Below are 15265 nucleotides of genomic sequence, written 5' to 3' on the forward strand. Positions count from 1 at the left end.
CGAAGTTTGTTCAAAAAGTATTCAACTACACAAAAAAAATGTATATTCAGATACCACAATCTTACATTAATATCCTTCAAAACAGTTTCTTCGGGTTGCCACTCTTCTTCCAACGGTTCTTGTTGGAAGCAGCGCTGGAACGCCTCTTGGGATTGCGCTCAGCTGCTCAGTCAAATTCTGCGTGATATCTCTCTGAACTGACTCTCGTTTCATTCAGGGGCATTTTAAGCTTGGGAAAAGGCCGGAAATCAGATAGATCCTTATCGGAAGAATAAGGGAGCCTCACGAAGCACAGATATGCTGTGTTTGGCCAAGAAAGTCTGTATCAAATGCTTCGTCAGCAAAGGCCTGTCGAATCTTCACATAAAATGTATTGTTGTTCAAATGTTTCAGTTATTTTGTCAAAAACGAAATGCCGATACCTCCTCACTTATGGACAGTCTACCGGTGACTGACTGCTACTGCAGGCTAAGAAAAGAGAAAAAGGCATTAGGATCACCTACATATTCCATCAAACTATATCTCGCTAACTGCATTTGTTTACGCCGGAAAAAAATAAGATCAGATAATTTTGGACGTACTTTACTATGTACAAAAGGAAGTACTGCATAAGTCAGGACGGATATTGGCTTGTGATACACAGTATTAACTACAATGGGGGGCAGAGGGCTGACCTGTGAGGCGAGAAAATCCTGGCTCAATCCATATTCATGTGAGAGTGTGGTGGACAGCATCATGTCCATCGGATTTCTCGCTGTTCTCCCGTTTTCTCCCACATTTTCATTCGACTAAATCCTTTCGTATTCATTCACTTTTATTAATCACCCGCCTTCTTTGGGTTAGCACATAAGCGTGGAGCGTAAAACTAAAATATTTTATTTTTGTTTGCTTGATTTATTTCTAGGGGCCGCGGTGGCTCAATGGTAGAGTGCTCACTTCTGGTGCTTGGGATCCCGGGTTCGATCCCAGCCCCCGCCAAGTGAAATTCATGGTGAACAAACACCGTGTGCGTGGGTTTTCTCGGGGTTCTCCCGATCCCTCCCACTTCATTCCACTATTTCATTAATTACTCATCACCGTCTCCTTTAGCCTAACCGGCATAACCGTGGGACGTAAAACTCAAAGATTTCATGTAATTTTTCTATTTATTTCTAGGTAACATGCAGATTATTATTTATTTGATAACATTTTTACCCATGAATATAGGAAATCTTGTGCTGAAAATTTCTTTTCGTTGTAATGCGTACAGACAAGTACATTTACAGGGTGAAATGAGTTGAGAATAATTTGAAAAAAAAAAAAAAAAAAAAAAAGAAAGAAAGAAAGAAAACTTTCTTATAACGCTGTTAACACTAGTAACGCGAAGTGTGTTGATAATAACTATATTGCAAACTGTATCAAGAGGGAATGGCCAGCTTCACTGTTAGACTAGTCATCGAACCAGCTTAATCGAAATTCCGATTTATCTGACTTGTGAGTTAACAAATTGTACACTGTGTTAAAGAAAAGTTACTCTTATTGTGAATTATATACGAATAATATTATAAAGTTTAGTGAGATACGGTTGTATTCTGGTTTTATGGTCATTGAGCAAAAAATATTTGGAAGTCTGTCATAACAAGTTAAATGTGATATGTTGGAAGTTACCTATTATCTGGTAAGCTGGCTTTTGTATTTGCTGTTCAGTTTCGATATTCATGTATTCTGTACAGCATTGAGTGTAATATTCTATAATTATCTTTGTGAATTGAATATATATATATATATATATATATATATATTTTCTCGGAAATATTTGTGGTTGTAATATTCAGATTTCGAAAGAATTTTTGGGAACGTTATCATTTACCTCATTTGAAACTTCCAAGTAATAATCAAATAGCATTTTATTGCCGTAAGATTGAAAATAGAAGTCCTTTGCCATATTTGTATACTATCGCTCAATTTCAATTCATTATTATTTGCTAATAACCGACCTTCTTAAACGGTATTAAATGTGGGTGTATGCTATATAGTTACGCCCTGCCGGAAAACGACGGGTTAGGTATTTTACATTTTATTTAGATACCTTAACACGCGTTACAAGGGAAATGTTTTTCTTAATGAAAACTGGCAAAGCAAATGAATTATAAAATTTGTGTAATTATTTTTTGCAGATTATGTTTGGTTCCAAAACCTTTAGCTGTAAGTTCCATTGTTGGAGTGAATACTTGTATTGTAATTGATAGTGGCGCCCTCAATACGTCAGTGGCTGTCATAATTAATGGTCAGGTTCAAGAAAGCCGAACTCATCACATTCCGGATGGAGGATGGCATGTAGCTGAGTTCCTCAAAGGAGCCTTGAGTTGGCATGAGGAGATATACGGAGAGGTAAGCAGAGAGGGATATTAACAAAGGTGAGTTGGGAATATGAGAAGCAAATAAATTTTCGTAGTATGTTTGTTATATAAGTGCTTTGGATATTCTAATCAATTCCTGATATGTAACCAGTTTCAGAATCAAGTGGAATATTCATTATATCTACATATGTAAACTTGAATCCATTTAGTCTTTGCAAGACGTTTTTTTGACTCATAGCCGCCCATACAAATTATTTGCATCTAAATATGTCAAATATGTTGAACACTCATCTTTATTAAAATCACACATGTATGTGTTACTTGCTTTTACATATATTTTACGACATTAAGATATTCTGTCTCTTATACCGTGTTCTATCATTGATATTGGCGTGGGAGACCCGGGTTCAATTCCCGGCGGGAGCTCATGTGGTTCGAATTCCACGTTAATCAGTAGATCCACGTCTCATATAGCCTCGCTGCTGAACGGGACGCTAAACTAAAATCACCTCACCTCTATCATTGATATCTTATCATAATCAGTTAACATTTCTGGTTTACTTTCAGCCATTTTTAACATTGAATTCGATAATAAGCCAGGTATCAATCCATATGGCTTTAAACATACATTTGTAAAATCTCAAACACATCTGTTAGATTTGTTATAAAGTTCAGTATATTTTGCAAGCTTTTAAATAATGAATGATTTCCAAATATTGTTTACATGTTCGTAATCTTTGAGTTTTAGTAAGTTTATTAAAGAAATTCTTTTGGAGGTAGTTGTGTTTCTTTTAATTTTTCAATTGAATGTTTATAGTCATATGTGTACACACCTTTCTTAATTACTAAATCTAGTTGATCATTTGAAAGGTTTTTTGATGTCTCTCTCTCTTTTTTTATAATTTGTTAATCAAAAGATCCAATATATTTCAATCAAAAAATTTTCTTAACTATATATAATGTAGCCAAAGCCAAATTATCAGTTAACTCAGTATGATGTACTTATTCCGTAAAAATTACGAGAACTTGATTTAGGAGCCGTTCAAAAATTGTGTCCCCTGACCGAAAAACTAATTATTGTCCAAGATCGCTTTTTTTTTCCTAACATTTTTGTTATTTGGTCTAGGAATTAATTCGTGCGGGTGGACAAGAGATGGCGCAACGAACGGAGCGTCCCACAGTTCCGTGTATCCACACATGTGTTGCAAACCCCTGTCATCGCGTATCGTTCGTAGTATAGGGCAGTGGATTAAAGCGTCAACAACACCAGTTTTTAGTTAAGTGAACATGGCGCAATTTGTGCCTGATAAAGTGTTTTTGCGGGGTGTCCTGCTGCATTACTTTAACATGCAGAAAAGTGCGACTGAAAGTCGTCGTATTTTGGTGGAAGTGTATGGTGACCATGCTCTAACTGAGCGAACGTGTCAGAAGTGGTTTGCACGGTTTAGAAGTGGTGATTTCGGCTTGGCAGACCAAGAGCGAGCTGGACAGCCAAAAAAATTTCAAGACGAAGAATTGATAGCATTGCTCGAGCAGGATTCGTGTCAAACGCAGGAACAACTTGCAGCAGCATTAGGCGTTGATCAAACAACAGTCTCCAAACGCTTGAAAGCCATGGGAGTGATTCAAAAGTTGTCACATTGGGTTCCACATGAATTGAAAGACAGAGACGTTGAAAGACGAAAAACCATTTGTGAATTGCTGCTTCAACGACAGAGCAGAAAGGGGTTTCTGCATCGAATTATTACGGGTGATGAGAAGTGGATCCATTACGAGAACAACCCTAAACGAAAAAAGGCCTGGGTGAAACCAGGTGAACCAGGTCCATCACAACCAAAACGAGATATTCACTGTGCAAAGGTTATGCTGTGCATATGGTGGGATATGAAAGGTGTGGTGTACTATGAGCTGCTGCAACCGGGTGAAACTATGAATGGAGAACGTTATCGACGACAATTAATGCGTTTGAAGCAAGCTCTGGCCAGAACACGACCAGAATGGGAGAACAGACATGATAAACTTATTGTTCAACATGATAACGCTCGCCCACATGTCGTAAAACCGGTCAAAACCTATTTAGAAAATGTCGGATGGGAAGTTTTACCCCACCCGCCGTATTGACCAGACGTTGCTCCTTCGGACTACTACTTGTTCGATTGCATGAACAACGATTTGATTGGACAGCGGTTTACTTCTTCAGAAGATATCGAAACATGGGTCTCTGACTGGATCGCTTCCAAGGATGAGGACTTCTTTCGCCACGGAATCCGTACATTGCCTGACAGATGGGCGAAAGTGGTGGCTAGCGATGGACAATATTTTTCTTAAGGTATTTATGTATTTTGTGTTTGTACTACAGCTTCAATGTGTGCGTACCAACCGCACGAATTAATTCCTAGACCAAATAGATTCATTGTATCAGGAATGTCATACACTGTTCATCTGTTCTCCTTTCCTATTATCACAGCTAGTTGTCGAATCTGAAGACTATAATAATTACCGTCTTTTTCTGACTATGTGACTTACCGTGTTAATATCCGAAATGAACTAGTATCGTATGTGAACAGATGTTGGCGAGCGAAGTAGCTCAAGTGGTAGAGCGTTGGCTTCGTATTCGGGAGGTCGCGGGTTCGACTCCCGCTGCCGACCATCCTGATTGGGGTTTTCCAGGGTTTCCCTCAATCCTACCAGGCAAATGCCGGGATGGTACCTACTAAAACAGGTCCTGGCCGATACCTTCCCAAATCCTTTCCATTGTTATTGTTATATCTCCAGTATAAAATGGCCTCAGAGCTGTATCTGGTAATTGTTAAATAAATAAATAAAATCTTACTTGAGAGAATTGTGCATGTATTATTGTTTATACAAATCAAGTATTCCGAGAGTTATCGGCAAGCTTTATTAAGTACAGTGGCATAGCTCAAATGATCTACACAATTTATTTTTAGATTCCAGTTAGGAAAAATGCATCTAATACTTTTCATTCAATACTTTATAGGTAGCAGTGACAAGTTTGGATGGTGTGGGAGTGAAAGAAAAATGTCGACTCTGTTACAACATAAGTGCTGAAGATAAACGACAAGGGCCGTCACGTCAAGAAACCATTCACCTTCAAATAGCTCATGAGTGTGGAGAATTTCGTTCCATGGTATGTAAGAATATTTTAGAGTGTAAGGACAAGCCTTCATCCTTATTATTATTATTATTATTATTATTATTATTATTATTATTATTATTATTATTATTATTATTATTATTATTATTATTATTATTATTGAATTCTATTTTCAATCAATTCAATATTAGTGTAAATGTGTTATTAAAGTTGTTGTTTGTTAATAAAATAGGTAAGTCTGGCGAGACATATATAGAATTGTTTATATAAGTATTTACATATTCATATAATTATGCATTATGTATTATTTGAATATTGTTTCCTTCTGTGTATATGTATATATGTTTAACTGTATATTTCTTTGCTTTCCTTTTAGCTTCTTTTAACGTATTCAAGATTTTTCTATACAGTTTTTTTCATAGTGACTCGATGGAAAATTTCAGAGGCTTGTGACACGTTTTCCACTCTCAAAAGATATTTTTGCGGATTATTAAGCGAAAAATAAAATCAGTAAATTTTTAAAAGAGAAAGGTCTCAGACCATATAAGAAGGAAACCCCAGCGCTTTTTTTTCGCAGAACGGATGCTAGGGGTGCTAGAGCCTGTTTGACGTATCGAAAGTCCGCCTCGCCTGTGAGATTTGTTTCTAAACTTTCCTATCTTATTGGAATCGGTCTAAGTGTTGACCGAACACAGAGAATAAGCGATTTCTCTGGAACCAGGATGGTAGCTATAGAATCTTTCCTCTTTTTATTATTATTATTATTATTATTATTATTATTATTATTATTATTATTATTATTATTATTATTATTATTCCTAAGAAAAAATTAGGGACTAGCCTAAGTGATGCCCAGAGCAAGGAATAAGTAATTTCTTTGGATCAGATTGATGACAAAGCTAGTTGGAAATGAATTTGAGATTTTATTCAGTCAGGAATAAGCTTGAGTGATAGCATACTGGGATGATTAATTCTCATTATTTTCAGATAGGAGAGAAGTAGTTTTGAGCGTATATATTTTTTTGATCTCAGAGGTAGAAAATGCTGTTTGGTAGGACAGAGAAGGTAGAGTGATAGTCCTCTCTGTGTGTACACATCATCAGTGTAACCTGCTGAACGTGTTTCCAGGGTGCAAAGGTCCCATCACTGAGCACTACTAAAGTACCACTATGTATGTCCCCCAACTAACAGTGGACCTTCCGTCTCCTGTAGCCTAACCGGCATAACCGTGGGACATAAAACTCAAAGATTTCATTTCATTTCCAACAGTGGACCTTCCAACAGGATTTTGCTCCCGCACACTTTCTTATTAAAATAAGAATAATTCATTTTTTATTATATGCTCGGTTAATAGTATATCAAATATGTAAACAATTTTGTTTGTCACAATTGACGAAGAAGAGTTGTAGATATCTCCGTCAAGCAATCTGCAGACAGGCATATTTCAAAACATCTAAAACAAATCAGTGGGGAGTAGTCTTGAAAGTTTTGCCGACTTTTCATTCATTGAAAGAAGCTAGCAGAGAGACATCTGGAGGAACGGTTCAGTAATGATACCATACGCAGGACTAATATTATTTAAATCCAGTATACATTCCACTCTTTCATAATGAGAAATAGGAGGAAACAAGAAAAAAATGTCATGTATTAGTGCAATGAACGGTGAAAGCTTTTTAGATATTAATTCTAAGTCCAATAATATAGGTTCAATAGAAATTTGTAAAGGGCTTTTAGCGTGTCTACCTATTACGAAACTTAGCACTATGCTACTAAATGACACTCTATGTTGATTCAGGATTTCAAGGTCAAATTATCTATTTTGTGTATGATTTTAATATATATATATATATATATATATATATATATAGGGGAAAGGTAGTACACAGTGGATCATTGTACACAGTGGATCAGAAGGCGTTATTCATTTATTTATTGCACAAATTCAACTAGCGCATGTCAGTTACTCTGTTTTCACATTACACACTTATGAACGAAATGTCAACAACAATGGATGCTTCTTATTTGTGGTGAAGTGAAAAATATGTTTTCCTTGTGCTGAAGTAAAAAATGAAGTAACAGAAGTGAATGCTCTGACGCTGTGATTTATCTTGTAATTTAGAATATCGCGGACATGGGAGGTAGGTAAGAATGTATTTGTAATATAGCATTGTTTATTTTGTTCTTCTACTTTAATAGTTCCTTGTTGTGGGAAACTGTTTGGGTTGACACCAACAAGTACACAGTGGATCACATCGGTGTGGTACACAGTGGATCACATCGGTGTGGTACACAGTGGATTGATCCACTTTGTACCTCATTGTGTTTATGGAAGTTCAATGTATTTGGCATACTCGTTTAGAAACAAGTCATAGTATTGGCATTTCAGGGAGCTTTTAATATCATGTTACACGTTACAGATTAATGGTTTAACCACAAGGAAATATACGCAAGGCAACATGAAAGACATTTATTTATATGAGAGAAGGAGTGCAATTAGTGGTGGGGCAGGGATATTCTATTAGCAGCGTTGGTAAATTGAAGAACATTGATTACACAACTTTGAGCAGATGTGTCAAAAAATAAGAAAGTACCAGGTGATAATGTTAAAATGAAGTCAAATTATTCTGTACGACAAATATTCACTTCAGAGTTGGAGCATTTATTTCCGAAATATATAAAATTGTGCAACAAAATATCTTAGTCTACGTTGCCGTGAGGAGTTTGGCATATGAAATTGATAAGAATAATATATCGATATCTGCTTAGTGGGAAAAAAGCAAAATTCTGGTCTACAGTGAATCGTAATAAAGATCTTAGTATTCGAAATCCCGAAGATGTGTTGAATAGCGTCAATCTTAGGCTCTCAAGATTGATGGTATTCAACAAACACAATGCTGAGGCATTCTTTAGTAATTTACGTAACTTATCTACGAAATATCCCAAATTCTGTAGCCTTTCAAGTATTTCCAACTTAGACATGAACTAGAACAGATCATACATCCAAGAAAGTAATAACAGAGAAAGAAGCCCGTGAATAAAAGGAGTACAAATTCAGCAGCAATCTGAAGCAAAACGGATAAAATAAAGACTTCCAGTCCTGAAGAAAGGAAAAGAAAATGATAGTAAAATGATAGAATGATGATAGTAAAATGATGATGAAAATGATAGAAAATGATAGGAATGATGATTTTAAGTCAATTATATTATAAGATTCTTTAGATGATGATGATACTTTAGAAAACGAAATCTTTCAGTTTAACGTCACACGGTTATGCCCCTCACGCTATGGAATACGGACCATGTTACTTTAGAGACAGAAACTACTAGCCTACTTATTGATGATTTGGAACAGAGTCAAAGAAAAGTTCAACCTGGTGATTACGTTCTTGTAAGATTTCTTTCACGGACACATTACATTGGTCAAATCACGACTAGGAAAGACAATAAAAAATGATTTTTAGATTTCGTTTCTAAGAAGTGAGAAGATACATGAAAGTCCACGTCTCATATAGCCTCGCTGCTGAAAAGGGACGTTAAACTCAAAATCAACTCAACTCAAGATACATGAAAGTTTCGTCCACCCAAATAATCCAGATATTTTACCCACACACAATATTTGAATAGTAAGACGGCTTCCAAAACCTCTTATTGTGAAGAATAAGATACTGTCTGTTAATATCAAGTTGCCGGTAGAGTTCCATGGAATTGATCTCCGCTAACCTTTTGAAGTTTCAAAGGATGATAATGTCGAGCTGGACATATATTTTTGTCGTCATAATGAAACTGATAATTTGAATAATCAGACTAATTGAACTCAGTACAGAAAGTTAAATTCTCCATTTTATAACAAATTGATTATGCTATTGTGCATAACTACTAAATTTACTAATCCAAAACCAAAGATTCTCAGTACAAGATATCAATTTAATTGTCTAAAAAGTTTGTTTTATAACAGTCGTTTGTATTGTTTATTTTGGTAATCAATTTCTGAAATTAATACTATGCTATTAAGATGCTTGTAATACTTCGATTCTAACTTTTATTTAGAATTTTAAAATTTATTTTGTATTGTGAGTAATAGAGATTTTGACAATAATGCTTACAATTTTATGTAGATTTGGAGATTTTCAGATGATGGGCCCCTTTATCATACGGTTTCTATTCATTACTTTCAATATATTGTTCCTTTGATCCACTGTGTACACATATATGATCCACTGTGTACGATGGTGGTACACAGTGAATCACTTTACAAGCATTAGCGTTAACTGTAACTGTAAAATACAGAGCAGCGCTTTATATTAATAAATTACTTACGAATGTAGTGGAGACATGTGTCCATGTTCTACACTAAACAAATTCCAGTAATAGTTGGATTAAACGGATTTATGCTGAAAGTTTTAAAAGTTGATCCACTGTGTACTACCCTCCCCTATATATATATATATATATATATATATATATATATATATATATATATATATATATGTAATTCCGTCTTTCTGTTTTCTCATTCCAGAAGACGCGCTTAGGGTCTGAGTTGTATCTGGCTCCTGAAATGATGTATGCTAGTTTAGGTCTTCCGTTTCTCATCAAGGAAGCAGTGGAAGGCCTTCCTGATCCTGTTCTCAAAGATTGTTTCAGCCATATATTGCTTACAGGTGACTTTTTTAAACTTTACATTCCATTCAAGGTATATTTTCTCATTTATCAAAATAGTTTCTACCAACACTTAGTGATTTAGAGTGCCGCATAGTGTTTTACATATTATGCTGATCTTATTTTTATAAAGGTTTGAGTATTAAAAAGGCATTGTGAGTAAATACACTTCGCAAGATTTATAGATAATGAACTCAAATCAAAAAAATAAGATGTGACCAAAGCAAATACTATTACTAATCTCTGTTATAGTTTCGACAACATATTGCATTGCTTTTATCAGATAACGTGCCTGATAAAGGGAATGGTATGTTGCCGGTACATCTGTGTTACAGTTTCGGCAACAATCATTGTATTGCCTTTATCACCTAACATGGCTGACAAAGGCAATGGTATGTTGCCGAAACATCTATGTTACATTTTCGGCAACATATTGCATTGCCTTCGTCAGATAACGTGTCTGATAAAGGCAATGGCATGTTACCGAAACTGCAACACATTAGTAATAATAAGCGTTTGCGTTGTTCACATTTTATTTTTACTTAAGTTACACGTAATTCTAGAATAAGTAGTATTCAGATAAAATTAAGGAGTAAATTTGTTGCCTTGTCTAGAATTTAGCCAATCCTTGAAACTGACGTCTGCCGTTCACCACTAAACTGAGACTAAATGATGGTAGGTGGCGTGAAGTGTAGCGTTCCGTTTCAGCACTAAGGCTGGATGAGATGTGAACCTACAATTAAATACGAATCGCATAAGCTCCCACCAGGAATGTGTCAAAGATCCCCCAAGCCAAAGGTACGTATGCTAACCCTATAGCTAAGAAGGAGCTCTAAGACTAAAAGAGAACGAGAGTATTAAATTAAAAGTGAATACAGAAAGAAGCGACATGCATTCTGTTCGTACTTTAGCGTAGCATGAAGAGAATGCTTTACTGCTTATTTTTAATCTTTTATCTACACTGTTATATAAAACTCTGAAACATTGTTTTGTGTAATTAACTTCAAATATGTTGGATCAATTTCCATAAAATCATACGCAATAGGGTGTCGTTACACTTAGAATTCTTGGAATTATTTCTTATAAATAAAGGGAATATAAGATTTTATATCATTTCAGTTCTAAAGGTGCGAATTTAATTATATACGAAGTGTGGAAAAATACAAGACTGGATCGCGCATCAAATCTGGGTCTGCAGCTTACAGAGTTGATGCATTAACAACTATGCTGCCCATTTCGCTTTCTGAACATCCATCATTCTATCATTCTTGTGGTCAGCCCACATGGATGGTACAATCCGCGGCAAAAAAACTGCAACATGAGAATGTAAGTTTATTGTGATACTACGCCTAACAGCATAAGGAATTAACATAACATCTAAGTGGCACGAATCACGCCAGGATAAACCTCGACGTCCTCCCGTGAACACTTATTTTGGAGCAAAAAACTTCGTCATTTCACAATAAACTTACATGATTATGTTGCAGGTTTTTTTGCCGCTGATTGTACCAGTGCTCTTGTTGTGCGTGACACAGGGTACCTTTCTCTCTGCGTGTCTCTAGAAGCCAAATACATCAGTATTTCGCCCAACTCATTCCATCGGCGAGAAACTCCATTTTGCGTAAACGAGCTCGTCTACCTATGATTGCTTGTGCCTTATATTGTTGGAAACAAGAAACTCACTGCTCTGTCCAACACATTCTTTCGGGCGAGATTAGCTACAACTTTTTAAGATTTCGACGAAACTAATCTTATTTAAACGGACTCACCAACAGGGCCTCTTTACCAGGTTCTTCAGCTTATAATACTGGAAAGACAAGAGCGAACTTACATTCCAAAAGACACTTCTAGTAGGGAACAGCTCACTTACCTATCACCCTGAAATTCTCATATTGAGTCTCTCTATACCCTGGCGAAGCAGGGAAAGTGAGAAATTCCTCTGCTTGGAAGAAATTAAAAAGCAAAAAAAAAAAAAAAAAAAAAGTCACTCACTGCCGAAACACAAAAACAGGAGGTATGTCTAATAAGGGAAAAATCATGCAAAGCTAACAAAGCAGAAATATACAAAGAAGTACAAGGAAACCAAAAAAGTTGTTGCTATTTTCGACGTCCCATTAATCATGCGCTCACAGAAAGGAAACGAAATTACGCACATGCCTGCCAAGCGATTGGGAGTTAGTCTGACCATCGACCTTCAGTAATACAGGTACGTTGCACACGCCCACAGCAGTCATAGCTCGTCCAGTATCGAAGAGAAATTGAAATATCAAAGCAGCTTGTTCGTATGTGTTCGTTGTATGCATGGCCGTGCCGTGGAAAATCAGCGCCCGGGGCGAAAGTTTTCATTCGCTTTTTTTTTTTTTTCATTCGCTCAGCCGCGTTACTGTCAGCCGGTGCCTTGAGCATTCAAAACCGGCGAAGTATCATCATTGCGAATGATTTCTCTTTTGGGTTTATTTATTTCATAATTTTGAAGAAGGAAAGGGAAGGGGAAAAGGACGTGAAACTAAAACAAGGGATTGGACAAAAAATAAAAGATAAAACGAACAAAAAAAAACTAACTAAACTTAATATTTGCTTATCTCTACTCTCATTTCTAGTCTTGTGAGATTTTTTAAATTTTTTTTTATTTATTTATTATTTTTTTTATTGAATTTGAGTTTGTTACGTGTGTGTTGTTTTGTATGTCGTATGTTTTGTGTTTTGGTGTATACCTATTGGTCATCTTCTTTTCTTCAGGTTTTCACTCTGTATGTTTGGTTTCTCTGGTTTCTGCCTGCATTTCTCTCCTGTGTGTTCTATTTCACATTTGCACTATTTACACTGGCTTTTCACCTGTATATTTTACCTCTTTTCACTATCCTGAATCAACACTACACTACACTCACTACAGATATTGACACACACTGCTTTTGATGAAATCACTAACCTTCACCAACTAGTACTTACACTATGAAACACACACACTACACTTACTTTTATCTAAATTTTCACATTTTCAAAACTTTTAATTTTCTTATGCTTCTATGTAAGCGTTTCCTGTTACTTTTGCTTTGATGCTTTAGTGTTCTCAGTTGCGTATCAATGCCAATTTCTACCCATTTGTGCTGGCTTGAGGTCCAGGGTCCACTCAGAGCATTTAGTGCAGGCCCTGGTCCGTTTTATCCTTCGGCCGGCACGCCCAGGATGGGCCGTCCTATTGGCGAGAGTTGCTGTATGTTTTCTCTCTGAGACACTATTCTCGCTTCACCTCTACTCATGCACTCACGCAACATTCACTCATGCACCGGAGTTCCTTTCCAAACCGAGAGGCTGGAGCTGCAGCACGCATTCTGGTCCTCGGCGAAAGCACGGTAATCCAGTGCTTGTGTTCCAGGAGTTTTTTTCTCCGCTCCGAGGACTTCTTCACACATTCTTCCACTTGCACTCATCCTTCTATTCTTCTTCTGTAAGTTTTTCGTCTTAGTTCGGAGTATTCATTTGTCAAATTTTCCAATTTTTTTGCAGTCTTCCTCTACTTCTATTATTTCTTTCAGCGGTTTTTCTCTTATTTGAGTTCTTAGTTCTAAAATTTCTTCTAATAATGGACACCACATGACATGGTGCTCAGGAGTTCCTTCTCCTCCGTATTCACACATTGGGCTGGGTCTTAACTTGATTCTGTGGAGGTGTTGTTCGTATGGTCCATGGCCTGATAGATAATGAACCAATCCATATGTTGGATTTAAGTGATTTATTTTTAGTCTGTCGACGATGCTAGGAAAGATTCTATGTAATCGTTGCGCTCCACTGTATTCCTGCCATTCTTTATCTCATAGTTGTATTATGTTGTCGTTAATTTCTTTCTCATCTTTTAGATCCCTGTTAAAAATTTCTCTAATTTTCCTTTTCTCTTCTTTCCTTAACCAGTAATTAATTGCCGTTTGCAATAACACATAGTTCATTGGTTGGATACCAAGGATTATACAGAGTGCGCTATGCGAAGTAGTGTTAAAAGCTCCAGACATTCTGATTAATAGGTTTCTTTGTGGTCTATTGATTTGATTTCTGTAAGTCTTATTTCTTAATAGTCTATCAATCCAAACGCTGGATGCGTACGCCATGGTAGCTGACAAAATAGTTTCTTGGTATAGTCTTAGTATTTTTAATGGTAGCCTGTATCTGTTTCTTGCAATAGTGGTCAATTTATTCGTTACACTGTTTCCCCTTTTTACTATATATTTCAAATGTTCATCAAATTTTAGTCTATCTTCTAGCATTATGCCAAGGTATTTTATGCTTTGCACTCGTTCTACTCCTACTCCATTTAATTTTATAGTCGGATTTCTTTGTAGTTTTGTGCCGAAAATTAGATATTTGGTTTTCTTTGATATATCCTTAATTTACTCTCCATACTCCATTCTTCAAGTGTTTCTGTTATCTTTTTAACTTTTTCTTCTAATTCCCTTCAGCTGTTTCCTGATGTTGTTGTTACGACGTCATCGGCGAATGCCACTATTTTATCGACTTCTTGCTTTTTGTTTATTTTTTCCAAGCGTGGTTGTAATTCTATGTCCCATAGTAGGTGTCCTAATATTGATCCTTGCGGGCATCCTTTCTGTGTTTTAATTACTATGTCGCCCTCTTCATTGGGTATTATTATTTTTCTGTTTTCTAGATAGTTTCTTATCAAATTCAGTAAGTATTCTGGCATTTCCAGTTTTTTTACATTTTCAATCAAGGATGGAAACCATAAATTATCAAATGCTCCTTCAGTGTCAATGAAGAGCGCTAATACATATTTCTTTTCGTATATCTTTTCTTTGATATCATCTACAAGAGTATTTATGGCGTCTTCTGTCGATTTTCCTACTCTGAAACCAAATTGTAGTTTGTCTTCAGTTACGTTTCTGTATTTTTGAATTCTGTTTAATATTACTCTCAAAAATATTTGATATATTTTTTAATAAGCATATAGGTCTATATGAGTTTACTTCGGATGGATCCCTTTCTGGTCCTTTTGGGAGAATAATTAATTTTGATGCTTTCCACGGCTCTGGAATTTCTTGTTTGTTTATTAGTAGGTTGAAAAGCTTCGTTAGGTAGGGAACCCATAAATCTTTAGTCTTCTTGTATATTTCGTTTCTGATGCCATCTACCCCCGGAGATTTCT

At 36.0% G+C, this 15265-nt stretch overlaps 1 protein-coding gene across 2 annotated transcripts in view; it reads left to right on the top strand.

The window, feature by feature from the left end:
- LOC145664972 (uncharacterized) overlaps positions 1-15265 on the top strand; it is a 39118-nt gene that overhangs the window by 14524 nt on the left and 9329 nt on the right. For both annotated transcript variants that reach the window (XM_081732140.1, XM_081732130.1), the window contains exons 3-5: positions 2157-2370; positions 5338-5487; positions 9974-10115. In XM_081732140.1, the coding sequence (XP_081588266.1) occupies positions 2157-2370; positions 5338-5487; positions 9974-10115 (506 nt within the window). The remainder of the gene's footprint in view (positions 1-2156; positions 2371-5337; positions 5488-9973; positions 10116-15265) is intronic.

The sequence above is a fragment of the Thermobia domestica genome, chromosome 1, assembly GCF_964235325.1.
Source record: "Thermobia domestica chromosome 1, izTheDome1.hap1.1, whole genome shotgun sequence".
Classification (NCBI taxonomy): Eukaryota; Metazoa; Arthropoda; class Insecta; order Zygentoma; family Lepismatidae; genus Thermobia; species Thermobia domestica.